The 18,298-nt window shown below is 34.0% G+C and overlaps 1 protein-coding gene across 2 annotated transcripts in view; it reads right to left on the reverse strand.

The window, feature by feature from the left end:
• Positions 1 to 18,298, reverse strand: part of GALNTL6 (polypeptide N-acetylgalactosaminyltransferase like 6) — a 1,185,252-nt gene that overhangs the window by 666,974 nt on the left and 499,980 nt on the right. For both annotated transcript variants that reach the window (XM_032855779.1, XM_032855778.1), the window contains exon 4: positions 3,211 to 3,349. In XM_032855779.1, the coding sequence (XP_032711670.1) occupies positions 3,211 to 3,349 (139 nt within the window). The remainder of the gene's footprint in view (positions 1 to 3,210; positions 3,350 to 18,298) is intronic.

The following is an 18,298-nucleotide window of genomic DNA, read 5'->3' on the forward strand; positions in this document are numbered from 1 at the left end:
TGCTTGAGAAACAGTGATAAGGATTTGTGATTATCTTGAAGGACCAATAAAAGCAGGAGCAAAGAAGAGCAAAGGGTCTTACTCTCTGAGAGTTGACCCCTTTGCCTTCTCCTCTCTTTCAGGAGTAATCTTTTATGCATCCATACAGGGATTGCTGGCCATTCCTGGCAACTTTCCTGTATATATGGCTCCCCACTTAATGAGAATCTATTACTGACTCAATAAAGTAATACAGCCAAAGGAAAGCAGTTCATTTTTATGCTAGTGGACAAGAAAGGATCAGGAAAGGTAAAAGAAGAATGTGTTCTGGATTAGGATTTCTGAAATAACTCATGTTCTGAAAATTCTTCACAGTGAGTGAGAATGTACGTACACTAAGCATGTTAAACACTAGAACAATGATTTATTTATTTTTAATTTACTAAATGAGGAATATGAATAAGTAGAGAGAGCACTTGTGTATACAGAGAGAGTGATCTATAGAAGAGTGGAGTAAGAACTACAAATCTGTGTTTTGGAATAAAGACCGAGTTAAGCAAAATTGTAAGATATGATTCCCTAATATTTTCCATTACAAAATCCCAGAGCAAAGAAAAATAAATTCTTCTTTTCTGGCACTTTGAGCCTGTAATTTGAATTGGCTGACTACAGATGCAAAGTTTTTTAGAACTGTTAGTTTGACTGCAAAAGTCACACAAATTTTGTATTCTCTTCCACAGATTCTGCCAATATAAACAAGCTCTGGTCAATTACCTGCAGCCTAGTTAAATGCATATTACTGGCTGGAGTTTTTGTCCATTTGCTTTCATAATTTTAAGAAGCATTTACACAGAGCTACATGCTTTTGTGATTATCTGTGCCTGCATTTTGAGAAGTACAAATGAGGTCAGTTGCATTAGACTTTAAACAGCGGGATCCCTGGAAGATTTCTTCGTTTTAGGCTCTCTGTTTCCTACAGGTGGGACCTTGACAAAATGAGGCCTGCCTTGGATCTCTCTTCCTGCATCTCTGAGAGTCAGATACTAGACTAACCAGGGTAAACTCTCACTCCTAGTAGTCCTGCACTTAATTCTTTGCAGTCACCCACCTCCAACCTTCTAAAGGTTTTTTGTTTTTTTTTGTTTGTTTGTTTTTTGTTTTTTTTCCCCTAAGGATGCCTGGGTGGCTTGGTCTGTTAGGCATCTGCCTATGGCTCAGGTCATGATCCTGGGGTCCTGGGATAGAACTCTGCATTGGGCTCCCTGCTCAGCTGGGAGTTTGCTTCTCCCTCTCCTTCTGCTCCTCCCCTAGCTTGCGCTCTTTCTCAAATAAATATATAAAATCTTAATTTTTTTTTCTATTTTGGTGTCATTTTACTAGGTGAGTGTCCCACTAGATATCCAGCCTCAGTAAATAAGTAAAATATGGTTTGTGACCATATTTTTATCTCCCCTAAGATTTTGAATAATGCCCTCTGATACTGTAAACTCAATAACTCTAATAAAAGTTTCAAAATATTTTCCTCTCCATTTTTCCATTTTCTTTTCCATTTTTGCCTATCTTTTCTCAAAAGGTGGTAGTTATGCTAAAAATACACTCTGAGAAGAATGGGAATATCAGCCTTCTTTTGACTTCAGTGATTTTCTGCACTGTTTCCATCTGCAATTCTTTCCACTTGAATACACATTAAAAGATTGGAAGTGTGGGGGTGGGGGAGGAGGTGGATGGAAATTATTCTCTGAGCACATTTATTATGCCAACAATGCAATTTAATGCATCTTTGATGGTGTGCAATTAGGTATTAAAATTTCTCATAGCTAGAAATGTTCTCGGTCAGTGGGAATTACTGTAGATAATTTCAGGTAACCTGGGAATAATTTGGCTAGCTAGAAGGCCTAGACCAATATATAAAGCATTCAGTTTAGGGAAAAATTGATTTGTTCTTCACATTAATCCTCTGCTTAAGTATATTGGGAAATGCAAATTCATATAAACCCTGAGAAGGAAACCAGTAATTCTTTTATATTTTAAAATAAATTTATAAAGACACAATATGGCAACTAAAAACTGATCCCCCAAACCATACTTTACTGATTTTTTGGAAAAGGGTTAATTATTTTTGCACAAAATTAAGAGTTTTATTGTACATTACTGGTTTGATTTAGAGTCCTACCTCTATTTTCATTATCGCCCTTTTTAAAACAGATTTATTTATTTATTAGAGAGAGAGCAGGAGGGGAGGAGCAGAGGGAGAGGGAGAGAGAGAATCTCAAGTAGACTCCCTGCTGAGTACAGAGCCCAACACGTGGGCTAGATCCCAGGACCCCAAGATCATGACCTGAACTGAAATCCAGAGTCAGAACTTCAACCAGCTGAGGCACCCAGGAGCCCTGCCCTTGTTTTATTTTCTCTGATTTTCTTTCTCTCACACAAGTTCTTCCAAAGGGAGACTGAGGTGAAGGCAGGGGTAAACATATTAATATACTTGGATAGCTTTATCAAATGTGTAAGGCAATTTCACAAACTCCTACTTCTGAACACATCGTTTGTTATTGGCATGCTTTTGGCATTGAATATGGTAACAAGAAAACCGTAACAGACTAGAAAAAAAGTACAGTAAGCAATGTTAGGAGTAGATAGGGGTGGGATTTCAGGAAACTATATATGATATCATTCTTGCTTCCTTTTGCACCATAATGTTTAGCTATGGGTTAGTAAAAACTGATAAGCTACAAGCAGTTCATAAAGTGACATGAAATTGAGCAGCCAACCATAACCTTTGGATTACAGATGCATTTATTGTAGGCTTTTTTTATGCAAGATGTAGCAACAATGGTACTGAATATGGCTGAAGTGAAAATGAAGTGGTACATATGTGGACAGTTCTGACAATGCCGATCACCAGAAAAAATGTTTGCTTACCACCTACATGATCAAAGGTAAAAATATGGATAATATCTTAAAACACTTTATTTTAAATGGAGATAATACGGACAACTCAATGAAAATGTGAATTTTTAGAAAGTGGGTACTTACTCTTCTAACTTTAAAAAATTACTTCAATTTAAGTTTAAATATTTAAGATTATGATACACAAATGTATTTTTGTAAAATTATTATGGCAAAATTTACAGTTACGTATCTCACTGTGATACACATGAAACATAATTAAAAAAAAAACAAAAAAAACAAAAGAAAACCATACTGCATATGGGGCTTGCTGATACTCACTTAGCGTGGCGAATATCTGGCAGGGACCGCTCTAAAGCAATATTGTTGCTGACAAAAATATTGAAACCGTTTTCCCTGTAAGCTGAGTCATCATGGTCCTCTTCAGTGAGGGGGTAAGGTTTCCCATGCTCACCTTTCCCTAGTAAGAGAAAACAAAATGGGATTATCCTCTCTACAAAAACCATTTAATCTTCTAGAACAGACAATAAGAATGAAACATGTGTACTTCTTTAGTCACCTGTTACTATGCTCTATAGAAGGCCTTTTTTATAACATACTATTTTATTTAGGAAAAAGAGATATGCTCATGATAAAAAGCAAACAACACAGAAGTAGAAAGTATAATCATCTTCTGGACAGAACCACTGTGAAGATTTGAAGTGTAAGTTGTGTAACATTTGTATGCAGTTTGTGATATATACATTGCCTTATAATTTGATTTTATCCAAGTTAATTATATAAAAAAAGCCATATTTTCATTTACTTCCAATGGTTGATATTAGTTCATTGTATCCCAATTTACACCATTCCACAAAAGATATACTTTCACATTATTTCTAATTCTTCCTATTAAAAACAATGTTGAAATGAACATCTTTGTTTATATATTACTAGTAATGTATTTTTGGAAGGGGAGGGATAATTCCTACAAATAGAATCTTGAATATCTGTAGAGTAGCTTATGATAGTTTTCACACATCTTCAGAAGCACTGGATAATATTTTGACATTTACTTGTGAAATATATATTTTTCATACTTTAGCTTACTTTCTCTCGATTACTTAAAAATTAATAACTTCATATACGGAGGTTTTTTAAAAATTTTCTTTTATTTATTTATTTTTAAAGATTTTATTTATTTATTTGAGAGAAAGAGTGATCTAGAAAGAGAGAGAGAGGAGAGCATGAATAGGGGCAGAGGGAGAGGAAGAAGCACACCCCCTGCTGAGCAGGGAGCCTGACGTGGGGCTCAATTCCAGGACCCTGGAATCATGACCTAAACCGAAGGCAGGCACTTAACTGACTGTAAAACAATTTTTATATTGTGTTTATTAAAGCTTTGTTGATTACGTATATTCTAAACATTTTCTAAGTTTACTTTACTTAAATCTGATTTAAGACTTCTGGTTTCCAGTTCTGAATGCAAGTAGTTTGGAAGTTACCACTCTATCCTAACAACAAGTACCAAGATGAACAGACTAAAAAAATCAACAACTCTTCTTATCCCACAGGAAGAAAGGACATAGGGCAAACTGATGTCCCCAAAACAGAGACAAACAGGTGAATACAGGGAATTGAGGCTTACCAGGGCAGGCATTCAGAAATGCAAACCTCTTAGAAATCAGTGCCTAGATAGGAAATCTTAAAAGTAATTGACAAATTGCTGGAGCCTTAGTGAAGTCTGATAGTTAAAAAAGCTCCAAGGGCACCTGGGTGGCTCAGTGGGTTAAGGCCTCTGCCTTCAGCTCGGGTTGTGATCCTGCGGTCCTGGGATTGAGCCCCACATCGGGCTCTCTGCTCAGCGGGGAGCCTCCTTCCCCTTCTCTCTCTCTGCCTGCCTCTCTGTCTACTTGTAATCTCTGTCTGTCAAATAAATAAATAAAAAATCTTAAAAAAAAAAATGCTCCAGGGCTGGGGTATTACCAGAGCCCAACTAACCTGGGGGATGGGAAATACCCAACTCCAGCCTACTCTAACCATCTTGTCCAACCAAAGAGGAGTCACACTCCAGAGGCAGAAACTCAATTAAGACCGAGACCTAGGGGCGCCTGGGTGGCTCAGTGGATCATGCTGCCTTCGGCTCAGGTCATGACCTCAGGGTCCTGGGATCGAGCCCTGCATCTGCCTCAGCATCCCTGCTGAGCAGAGAGCCTGCTTCCCTCTCTCTCTGCCTGACTCTCTGCCTACTTGTGATCTCTCTCTCTGTCAAATAGATAAATAAAATCTTAAAAAAAAAAAAAAAGACCGAGACCTAATCATAAGACTATTGAACACCTCCTCTCCCTGCCATACCTCATCATCACATTATAAACGGCCTATTTACTATAATTCCTTTACCCAAAACATTATATCCATCTACCCAGCAAAAAAAATTATAAGACATAGCAAAAGGCAAAAAAACACAATTTGAAGAGAGAACGAACATCAGAACCAGCCATGGCAGAGATGTTAGAGTTAATCAGACAGGGAATTTAAGGCAAATATGATTCATATGCTAAGGATTCATATGCTAAGGTTGATAGTGTACAACAGCAGATGGACAATGTAAACAGAGAGATGGAAATTCTATGAAAAAATAAAAAAGAAGCCCTAGTGATAAAAAACATAACAGAAATGAAGAACGTCTTTGATGGGCTTATTAGTAGACTGGGCACACTTGAGAAAATAATCTCTGAGCTTGAGGATATGTTAATATCATCCTCTAAAACAAAAAGGCAAACAGAAGAATGACTGAAAAAACTGAACAGAATATCCAAGGATTGTAGAACAACTTTAAGAGGTATAACAGATACATAATGGAAATAACAGAAGGGGAAGAAAAAGAGAAAGGAATAGAAGATATATAGGAAACAACAATGACTGAGACTTTCCCCAAATTAATGTCAGAGAGAAACCCCACAGATCCAAGAAGATTAGAGAACACCAGTACAGGACAAATGCCAAAACAAAACAAAACAAAACAAAATTACAAACTACCCCTAGGCATATCATTTTCAAATTATAAAAAAAGCTAAAGACAAAATCTTAAAAGAAACCAGTGGAAAAAAAAAAAACACCATATACTATACAGTAACAAAAACAAGAACTACACCTAACTTTACTTCTGAAACCATGTAAGCAAGAAGAGAGTGAAATGAAATATTTAGAATTGAAAGAAAAAAAAGATCAACTTAGAATTCTTCATGCTGTGGGATTGTCCTTCAAAAGTAAAGGAGAAATAAAGACTTTCTCAAACAAAAATTGAAGAATTTGTTGCCACAGGTAGATTTATATTGTAAGATATGTTTTTAAAAATCTCTTCAGAGAGAAGGAAAGTGATACAGATGAAAAATTTAGATCTACATAAAGCATCATGGAGGAATAAGGGAAGATAAAATACAAAAAAAAAATTTTTTACTTTTTCTTAATCTTAATTGATATAACATAGCAGTTTGTTCAAAATAGAGTACCAACAATGGATTACATTATATATATCTATATATCTATATATCTATATATCTATATATATCTCATATGAACTTATAAACTAAGAGAAAAATGGAATCCTGTAAAATACTCAATTAAAAACTGCAAAAGACAGGGGTGCCTGGGTGGCTCAGTGGGTTAAAGCCTCTGCTTTCAGCTCAGGTCATGATCCCAGAGTCCTGGGATCAAGCCCCGCATCGGGCTCTCTGCTCAGTGGGGAGCCTGCTTCCTCCTCTCTTTCTGCCTGCTTCTCTGCCTACTTGTGATCTCTGTCTGTCAAATAAATAAATAAAATCTTAAAAAAAAAACTGCAAAAGACAGAAAAATAGTAGAAGACAAAAATGGAACAGGGAATAAGAACAGCAAATAGAAAACAGTAATGAATATGGTAGATATTAATCAAAATGTATAAATAATCACTTGAAATGTCAGTGGTCTAAAGGCACCAATTAAAAGAAAGAAATTGTTAGAGTGGATCAAAATAAATCTAATTGAAGACTTTTCCCATCCAAATGGTTTTTTTTCTTTCATAGTTTATTTACCTATTATATTTATGAATAAGTCCTTTCCTTTCCCAATATTAATTTTTAAATTTAATTTATGTATTTATGTATGTATGTATTTATTTTTTAAAGATTTTATTTATTTGAGAGAGAGAGAGCATGAGTGGGGAGAGGGGATGGGGAAAAGCAGACTCGCTGCTGAACAGGGAGCCCAATGAGGGGCTCCATCCTGGTACTCCAGGATCATGACCTGACTAAAAGGCAGACACTTAACTGACTGAGCCACCCAGGTGCCCTGCAATATTATTTAATTCATTCATGAATTCAGAGTTTTACTAACATTTTATTTTTTTTGTCCATCAAAATTTTGAACCATCTGAAACTTGTGAGAAAATAGAAGAACATATCACATTCAACTTCTCACAAATAGGTAGCCATAGTGACTACATTTAATAAATATTTTGTCTTCTCCTTTCTTGTTTTAAAATGCCACATACAAAATTTCAGACATATTGACATATTTGGGGACTTCCATAATGTTTCTTTTTTCTGTCAATTTTTACATTAGAAGACTGGCGACAGCACATTTTAATATTTGGCAGGGCCACTTCTCACTCACCTATTCTTTTTCAGAACAATATCACATAATTATTTTTCTATGTGAACCTTAGACTCATTTTACTATTTAATAAAATGGTTATTTTGGATTTTGTTTTGAAGTTAAATTGAATTTATCAGTTCTTCCTTAGGGAAATAATATTTTGATGTATCTTAATTTTTCATAGCCTTTTTCCTTGGATTTTAGTGGAATTTCACACAATTTTTTTTTTTTGAGTTCAGCTAAGAAATAACAAATTAAATATTTTATTTATTTATTTGTCAGAGAGAGAGAGGGAGAGAGAGCGAGCACAGGCAGACAGAATGGCAGGAAGAGGCAGAGGGAGAAGCAGGCTCCCTGATGAGCAAGGAGCCTGATGTGGGACTCGATCCCAGGATGCTGGGATCATGACCTGAGCTGAAGGCAGCTGCTTAACCAACTGAGCCACCCAGGCGTCCCCAGATCTTTTTTCTTAAGTTTTTCTAGGTATGTGTTTTTTTTCCACTGTACTAAAAGTATCATCTTTTCTTCTATTTTATTTTCTAAATAGTACACACTAAAGCTATTAATTTTTATACTTGTTAACCAGTTACTTTACTAAACTTTTTCCATATATATATACACATCTATCTATCTATCTATCTATCCTGGGTGTTTCAAAGTACACATCATTTTATTTCAAATAATAATAATTTATTTTTCTTAAAGATTTATTTATTTATTTATTTATTTATTTTAGAGAGAGAAAAAGACAGAGAGCAAGAGCCAGGGGAGAGGCAGAGAGAGGAACCTGAAACAGACTCGTCACTGAGTGTGGAACCCTATGCAGATCTCCATTCTAGGATCCTCAAATCATGACCTGAGCAGAAATCATGAATCTGACATTTAGCTAACTGAGCTATCCAGGCACCACTAAATAATAATATTTATTCTCTCCTCTTCCTCCTTTCTTCATGCTTACCATTTTCAGATTTATTTAATTCTATAGTCAACAATAAATAACACTGGTGTCAACAAGCGCTTACTAGGGTAATGACTTTAATGTGATTGTACATGAGTCTGTGTACGTGCGTGTGTGCATGTGTGTGTGTGTATGTGAGAGTATATGTGGTTATAGCCTATCATGTTAAGAAAGAATACTTCTAGTGCCTTTTAAATAAAGGTAGTTTTTCATGAATAGAATATGAAAGTTTACCAAATTCTCTTTCAAATTTTATGGGTTTTTTAAATATTTTCACCATATTAACTGTTGATTTAGCAATATGTTATTAGTTTGTAATCACTGAAATATTTTTTTGTTTGTTAGGAAATTTGGCTTCTATATCAGTAATCCCTCAAATAAAAGTGAAAGCCTCTTTTTTTTTTTTTTTTTTATCTTCTAGCTTCTGCCCTAATGACATTAACCTCAGTAGCAGTGACAGCCAAGATCAAACAGCTGTGGAAAGGAATTATATGCTCAAGAAGCAGACTGAAAATCTCTCCAATTTTAAGGGAGAGAAGCAAAAATTTTTAAGTGTTTCCCTTTGGGCATAAAAATGAAAATACTGGATCTTGTCTGTTTTTTTTGTTATTTCTTAGGATAAACTGTCAGCTGCTTTTTTAACCTAAAAGGGAAATAAATAAATCAGTGAGAAATTTCCTTTAACACCTAACTATTGAGCATCCACTGGGACAAAGTACTATGTTAAATCATTTTATGAACACTTTCGAACTCAGCATTACAAAATAAACATTGTTCTACCCATGTTACATATAAGTAAGCAAAAGAGAGGCTATCATTTTCAATATGGATTTCCACAATCAGCAATTAGCTGATTTTTTTTAAAAGATCTGAACTCTTAAAATATCTAAATCTCTCTCCAATAAATGGCCAAATACTAGATAAGGTATTTTGACCTTATATATTCTCTTGCATGAACTGGATTTACAGACACTCTATAAGTCTTATTTAATAAGAAAATCATAATGCATAGTAGTCTTTATTTTCTTTAATGATTTTTTTATTTTTTAATTTATATGCCTTAGTGAAATGTATACATGCAGCCAGGCTTCTTTTCAGTAATTTTTGTAGAGAGATTTTTAGTGCTCAGCTTTTAGATTCAGCCACTTTAAGACTACAAATATAAATTTTAAAGCTACACATTCATTAAAACACCTGCCAATCAAAGGGAAATTCGTTTTCTCTGTACAGCAATTTAGTTTTCAGACAGATAAGTCTCCTGAGACAAGGTTTTTCAAATGAATAAGTGATACTCTAGAGTTATAAAACAAAACTTGTGAGTCACCAATGATGGTATACTAGAAATTCCTTCATTGCAGTTGTGAGAATAGGTTTTAAAATTTTATGTTCTTATGCACAGAGCCCGCAGTTTTTACTGCAAATGCTACAAACTCATCTTAAGTTTTAATATGTAAAGCCTCAGGGACTGTCACATCTCATATGGTTTAAGATTTCTTCTATAAAACAAGAAAACAAAAAACTCTAAGCAAAGCAACAAAAATAGGTATACGTTGAAAAATGATTTATTATTCAAAGGTGATTTGAGTGATTATTAGCCTACAGATTTACCTGTTTAACATTTTAAAAATTCTAATATGCCTTACTATTATTGACTGTAAATTCAAATCAGTCCTTTACTTGAAATGTAAAAAATAGTATATAGTCTGCTATGTTTAAAATAGTATATATCGACCACATCTTCTTTACACTCTTGTCTGCTGAAGGGCATCTCACCTCTTCCCATAGTTTGGCTATTGTAGACATTGCTACTATGAACACCAGGGTGCATGTGGCCCTTCTTTTCACTACATCTGTATCTTTGGGGTTTAAATACCCAGTACTGCAATTGCTGGGTCATGGGTAGCTCTATTTTTAACTTATTGAGAGGATATGGTCCATATATACAATGGAATGTTACTCAGCCATCAGAAAGGATGAATACCCAACTTTTGCATCAACATGGATGGAACTGGAGGAGATTATGCTGAGTAAAATAAGTCAAGCAGATAAAGTCAATTATCATAGGGTTTCATTTATTTGTGGAATAAGGAATAGCACAGAGAATGTTAGGAAAAGGAAGGGAAAAATTCATGGGGGGAAACCAGAGGGGGAAATGGACCATGAGAGACTACGGACTCGAGGAAACAAACCAAGGGTCTTGGAGGGACAGGGGTGAGGGGATGTGTTAGCCAGTGATGGGTATTAAGGAGGGCATGTATTGCATGGAGCACTGGGTGTTATACACAAATAATGAATCATGGAACACTACATCAAAAACTAATGATGTACTGTATGGTGACTAACATAATACAAAATAAATAAATAAAATAGTATAAAAATGAGAAGTTGGGTGGCTCAGTTGGTTCAGTCCCACTGGGTTTTGGCTTGGTCATGATCTTCAGGGTCATGAAATAAAGTCCTGCTTCTGGCTCTGCACTCAGCACAGACTCTGTTCCTCTCCCTCCCCTTTTGCTCCCCCATCCTGAAATAAATAAATAAATAAGAACATAAATACATAAAAATAAAATCTATGAAATAGTATGAAAGGTGTGAGATTATTTAAAGAATCAGATATAAAAAATCAATACTATATCTACATGTATATTTACTAAATAGAAAAATTCCATTTTATAAATACATCTCTGATCCTATGTATTCAAGTCATATAGTAGAATTTAATATGCAAATTAGGTTAGTCTCATAGTGCACCTGGTATTTACCCTCCAGATGAAATGACATTTTATTTAATCTGGCATACATATAGACTGGTCTTATTTTTTTTTTTAATGTTTATTGAGTATCCACTATATGCATCACTGGATGTGGAAAGGGAAAATGTGTATAATATGACCCCAGGCCTGAAAAAGCTAGAAATAGACTCTGACTAGTAAGATATGGTCTCCTAGGAACTGAACGTCTGTGTCCCCACAAAAGTCTCATGTTGAAATCCTAATTCCAGATGTGAGGGCATTTGGTGTGAGGCCTTTGGGAGGAGGTGATCAGTCTGTGAGATTAGGATTCGTGAATGGGATTAGTGTTCCTATAAAAGAGATCCAGAGAGCTTCCTTGCCCTTTTAACTTGTGAGGACACAGCAAGAAGACCATCCTCTATGAGCTATGCACTCTCCAGATATGAAATTTACTGGGGTCTTAATTTTGGACTTTCCAGCCTCCCGAACTGTGAGAAATATAATTCTGTTGTTTATAATCCACCAAGTCTATGGTATTTTGTTATAGCCGCCCAAACAGTCTAAGTCAGAGTGAAACTATAAAACAATTTGTTGTGAAAAGGAAGCATGGTATTTGTGGAAGTGATTGAATTGGACAATAAACCCTATAAGAATTTCAAAACTGTGGCAAACTGAGGAAGTTTATATGGCTTGGAAACTCCAGATAGAAAGAGGAAGTTTTTATAGCTCAAACTTGAAGGATGGAGGAAGGTTTACACTGTTTCAAGAGGTCTGGGGCTGGGGAGACTATATAAGAATTGAAATAAATGAATTTGTACAGATGCAAATTTTAAAACATGCTTTTGGAAAATAATAAACCTATATGAATAGATTGAGATCTCATAAAATAAAATACTGAGAGATAAAGTAGGTTTTTGTCAGAGGACAAGAAATTCTAGTGACAGTTTAGGGTACTTAAACTTTTTCTTAGAAGTAATTAAAGTATAACAGTAACATAAGGAAAGTGTTTTAACACTTTTCCTGAGGGGCTTGAGGACACTCAAGAATTGAGGAACCATGAGAGACTGTGGACTCTGAGAAACAAACTGAGGGTTTTGGAGGGGAGGGGAGTTGGGGGGTGTGTTAGGAGAGTCTGGTGGTGGGTATTAAGGAGGGCACGTATTGCATGGAGCACTGGGTGTGGTGCATAAACAATGAATCTTGGAACACAGAAAAAAACAAAATTAAATTTAAAAAAAGAATTGATATAATCAGGACTTTGCTCAAATATAATTTTCTTGGACAGATTTTTCTTAATCAACCAACCCATTTTAAATCAGTATAACTGCACTCCTTGCCCTGTTACCCAAATCAATATTTTATTTTTACCATGCATTGCTTTTCTACCATAAATTACTACTCTAAATTTATTAAGTGACTATTAATTCTAAAATATATTAATTGACTATCTCCTCATTGGGATAGAATCTCCATAAAAACAGGGACTTTTTCTGTTCCCTATAGTGTCCCCAGAATGTAGTAAAGTATCTGGCACATAGCAGACACTCAATAAATATTTTAAGTGGTATATAAATAATAAAGTGATAAAGATTTGGGCTTATTACCCAATGGAAATAAAGATATTCATTTATTTATTCAAAACTGCAATATTAAACATCTATTCTGAGATAGGGGCTAGGGATTAAATGATGAATATCACAGTACCTTTGACATCATATGTAAGAGAAGGAAGTAAAAACATCACTGTGATTTAAAATAAAAATGTAATAATCTGTAAGATCATTGAGGGATAGGACTGTATGTTGATATCTTGGGGTCAGGAAATATTAACATAGTACTTATCACATGATTTGTCCCCCAAAATACCTGTGAAGTGAATAAATGTTGAAATGAATTAATGCACTTTGTACTGTGAGAAGGATAGAGGATGTATCTCAATGATATGGGATCTTTCAGCAGCAGTTTAGCAGGCAGAAAGAAGAGCCACAGGCATGATACACAGAGGTGGTAATTAGGAATTCCAACTCTGGGTTGGTATGACTGAAGTGTAGTGTCTGAAAGAGGGAGCAATAAAAGACATAGCTGGAAAGGTAGTAAATTATTGGTTTCATGTTATTCTGGATGTGATAAAAGTCCTAATTAAAGTGAAGTATAGTAAGTCAGTAATCCATACTGATAATTCTAAGGTAACAACAACAACAAATCACCCAATAATGTATAACACAAAATCTAATAAGATAAAAATAATAAAACAAAAATAAAATAATAAGGAAAAAATAAAATTAAAAATAATCTGTTATAAAAAAGCAGAAAATTGGGGCGCCTGGGTGGCTCAGTGGGTTAAAGCCTCTGCCTTCGGCTCAGGTCATGATTTCAGAGTCCTGGGATCGAGCCCCACATCGGGCTCTCTGCTCAACAGGGAGCCTGCTTCCTCCTCTCTCTCTGCCTGCCTCTCTGCCTACTTGTAATCTCTGTCTGTCAAATAAATAAATAAAATCTTTAAAAAAAAAGCAGAAAATAATGAATTAAAGATTATACAACACATGAGACATTTAGAAACCAAATAACAAAATTTAAATGATAAAGATTAATTCTTTAAAAGAAACTTACCAGAATTTGTAAGAAGACACTTATTACCATAGTCCTTCATCTGTTTAAAAATTTTCTCTCCTTAAATTTACATTAAATATTTATTGAACAAATAAAAGCACATTTCATATTTTTAAGTGTTTTTCCCAAATTCATTAAGATATAATTAACACATAGCATTCTGTAAGTTTATGTGTAAAATATGTTGATTTTATATACTTCCATAATGAGAAATTACTATCACCATCTCATTAGCTAACACCTTCATCACTTTTTCTTTTTTGTAGTGAGAATGTTTAAGATCTACTCTCAGCAACTTTCAAATACATAATACAATATCAGCTGTAATCACCATGCTGTATGTGAGATCCCTAGAAGTTATTAATCATATAACTGGAAGTTCATACCTTTTGATCAAAATCTCCCCACTTCCCTAACTCCTCCTCCCCCGCCCAGGCCCTAGCAATCCCATTCTACTCTCTGTTTCTATTAGTTTGGTGTTTTTAGATTCTATATGTGAGTGATACCAACCCATATTTGTCCTCTGTCTGACTTCCTTCACCTAGCATACACAATAGTTATTATTTAGCCATGAGAAAGGAGGAAATTTTTTCTATTTATAACAACATGGACTGAACCTGTGGGCATTATGATTAAAAAATTTTGAAAAATCCAGGCCCACCTGGATTCACTGATGAACTTTTTTAACATTAAAATGAGAAATGGCATCATTTTTACACAAATATTTTAGAAATTAGAGAAACTTCATATGACACTGGTGTGAACCTGATATCAAAACCAGGCAAGGACATTATAAGAAATGAATATATTGGACCTATGTCTCTCATGAGTATAAATGGAAAAAATCCTTAACGAAAACAGCACAATGAATCTATAAATATTTTAAAAGACATTATATCATGATCAATTGGGATTTATTCTAGAAATGCAATGTTGGTTTAATATTCACAATCAACCAATATAACTCACATTAACAGAATAAAAGAGATAAGTCATATTACTATCTCAGTATAGGTAAAAAAAAATCATTTGATAAAACTCAACAACCTACTTATAATGGAAATTTTCAATAACTTAAAATAGAAGGGAACTTTTTTTTTACATGACAAAGGGTATTCACAATAAAAATTCAGCAAACATATATATAAACATATATATATCTTTGGTGAAATAGTGAATACTTCCCTCTGAGATTGGAAACACAACACTAATCTCAAGCATCACTACCTGTATCTAAATTGACACTATCCATTGTGCCTATCAAGTGAAATGAGTCATGAAGAAGAAAGAAAAGATATAAAGACTATAAAAGAAGAATGAAAGCTAATATTATTTTAAGTGGCATTAAATGTGTACAAAAAAATCCAAAAAAATTTGAAACCTCTAACAATTGATAAATTAATTTGTCAAAGTTGTGACTGATAAATATCAATATAAAATCAACTCTATTTACAAACAACAAACTTGAAATAAAAATTTTAAAATAAGGGTGGCTGGGTGGTTCAGTCAGTTAAGCATCCAACTGGCTCAGGTCATGATCTTGGGGTCCTGAGATCCAGACCAAGTGGGGCTCTGTCAATAAACTGTAGATTTTCTCTCCCCAGCTTCTCCCTCCTCCTCTGCTTCTCCCCTGCTTATATGCATGGTCTCTCTCACTCTCAAATAGGTAAATAAAATCTTAATTTTTTTAAATAGTTTTTAAAAATCACATGAAAGTAATCAAATATTTATGAATAAATCTTAAAAATATGCATAAGGTCACTCTGTAGTAAAAATGTAAGAAACACTGTTGGGAGAAACTAATGATGAACTAAATAATTGGAGTGATTCACCATGATCTTGGATTGGGCAAAGTTTTTTAAGATGTCAACTCCCCATGAATTGATAATTTACCTAAAAACCTTCCAACTAAATCCTGGGAGTTTTTGCTTCTTGGTGGTGGTGGTGGTGGTAGTATGTGTGAGTGGGGTATAGTATATTGAGAAATGGAGGAATTCAATTAAAAGTGTATTTGGAGGGGTGCCTGGGTAGCTCAGCCACTTGAGCGGCTGCCTTCCACTGGGACCGAGCCCCACATCGGGCTTCCTCCTTGGCGGAGAGTCTGCTTCTCCTCTTCCCTCCGCCTGCCGCTCTGCCTAACTATACTCTCTCTCTCTGTTAAATAAATAAATAAAATCTTTTTTAGAAAAGTATATTTGGAAATGCAAAGAGCCTAAACTTCCCACCACAATATTAAAGAAGAAAGGCATAGTTAGACCAAATTAAAACTATACACATACGGTCATGGAATAAACCAGAACTAATTTGGTTACATAAAAATGCTAACATGAACATAAAGACACATATGAAAGATGTTTCTAAGAACATATATAAGTGGATATATATAAAAATGATAATGTAATCATGATGTAGTAATAATAACCAGTCATCAATGGTAGTGATATTGTCTCCATTTTCTGATTGTAGAAACTTCACTTTAAAAAAGAAGTTTTCTAACATTTAGAGATATAAGTAATTTTTATATTTAAAAAATTTATGTATTTTTTATTTAACATATAAGGAGTTAAATAACAAGATGTATTTATATTAATTCTGAGCAAAGGTCTTTAAACTAGGGATAGCATAAATCTATGTGCACAAATTGAGGTTGATAAGAGCTCATTCTGAAAAAATTTAAAAATTTTAGATATGTTTGCATAGAAATCTAGTGTTTTATTATTTTTCAGCTTTCAGCGTGGGCTTATGAAAAGGTTTTTATTTCCTAATTGTGTAGTTATTCTCTAAATTATCACAAAAAGTTTCATTGTCTGTAGACAATGCAGTAGAATCATGTTAAGAAATATTTTGCCTCAACACCCTAATTACTTTAAAACTTACTTTGTTTCATTCATCAATGGCATGTGTTCTACTTACATAGATATAATTATAAGATTTTTCTTAGTTATTATGGACAAATGATAAAATGTATTTTATAAGTATTTTAAGTCCAAAAGGGATCTATAATTTATATATTAGAGGATTTCTGCCTTTTCTCTCTTCCCTTCCTTCTCTCACTTCTTCCTAAAGGGAAGTGCTTGATTTAATTCCCAGGCAGTGTATTCCTCAGAAAAGTGACAACTTTTTTTTTTTAATAGACTCAAACTAAATGGAACATTACTGTCAAATGTGTCTGACTTGGTCTGTTAGCATCTTCCTTTGTGTAAAATCATAAACTGTCAGAGTGTCATGGGTTGTACATTTTTAACACTTCTGAAAAAATGAGGCAACACAATCACGAAATATTCCATATGCCATTTGAAGCATACAGAGAAGTTGAGATAAAAACTATCAAAGAGAGTGGAAGGAAATAGAAAGAAAATAAAAAGACCACTGGTAAAAGGGCAAAATAGAATGAAAGCAGCAAAAGAAAAAAAAAAAAACAAGGTTAGCAAAGAAAATAAATGAAGACAAAATTTGGGAGGTTTTCAACAAATTTATTCCTCATGGTAATGGAGTAAAAGTCTGATTTATAAAAGAAGGTTAATTTTATTATGTGTTATTAGTAACATTGTACACAGTTTAAAGAAACAACTGAAATTTATACTGTATGATGAGAAAAATATAGAGTTTGTGATCCTCAATAAGCTCAAGAAAAAATTTATTTGGGTTAAACATTAAACAGGCACCCCAAAATGATCATGGTTTTTAGATTAAGTGAATTGTAAATACATGTCTATGTCACATTTAAAGTAGTTCCAAAGAACAATCAACATCTTATTATATTTTGATTACAAATGACAACAAATGCCTTAGAAGAGCTTATGTCATTTATAATAAAATTTTACCTGATGCTGAGGGACAAGTGACTTCTTACTCAATAGATTATAAAGAAAGGAGGATGCATTAGAAGAGATGAAAAAATGAAAACGATGTTACTTGTTATAGTCACTCAAGAATAAGACCACCACAGATAGCATGTTCTTGGTCAGGGCCAAGATACTGGAGGTGGGATCGAGAGAGGGGTGACTGTTCATCAAATGGACAAAAGAAGGCAACTCATGGAAGACTTGCACTAAGAACTATATACAATATGTAATTCTTATTTTAAATAGATTGGATTTACATTTCTATGGAACCAGAAAAGCCTTTCAACCTGATCACTGAAGTATAAGTGTCTCTCTCCCTCATGTCTGTAGTAATGGCATGAAACATCAGTGATCCATGTCTCAAACTTCCCATTGGTCCAACCACCGTGGCATAGAGAGAGCACAGACACCAGAAATATGTAAATAAAATTCTAGTAAAGTTTTTGAGTGAAGAGATTTTAATAAAATATAGAAGTGCTTAGAGTCATTTTTTAAAGGATGACTAAATTCAAATTCATCAATATCAGAAATATCTATATTTTAAATTAATCAAAATACTTCCCTATGTTTATTGTAAAATTTTGTACGTTTTTCGTGTATATTTTATTATATTTTTTTCATTTCATAAGAAATTGATTAACTATATCTAGGTAAGT

This window comes from Lontra canadensis, unplaced genomic scaffold, assembly GCF_010015895.1.
Source record: "Lontra canadensis isolate GAN:19392208 unplaced genomic scaffold, GSC_riverotter_1.0 scaffold10, whole genome shotgun sequence".
In the NCBI taxonomy this organism is placed as follows: domain Eukaryota; kingdom Metazoa; phylum Chordata; class Mammalia; order Carnivora; family Mustelidae; genus Lontra; species Lontra canadensis.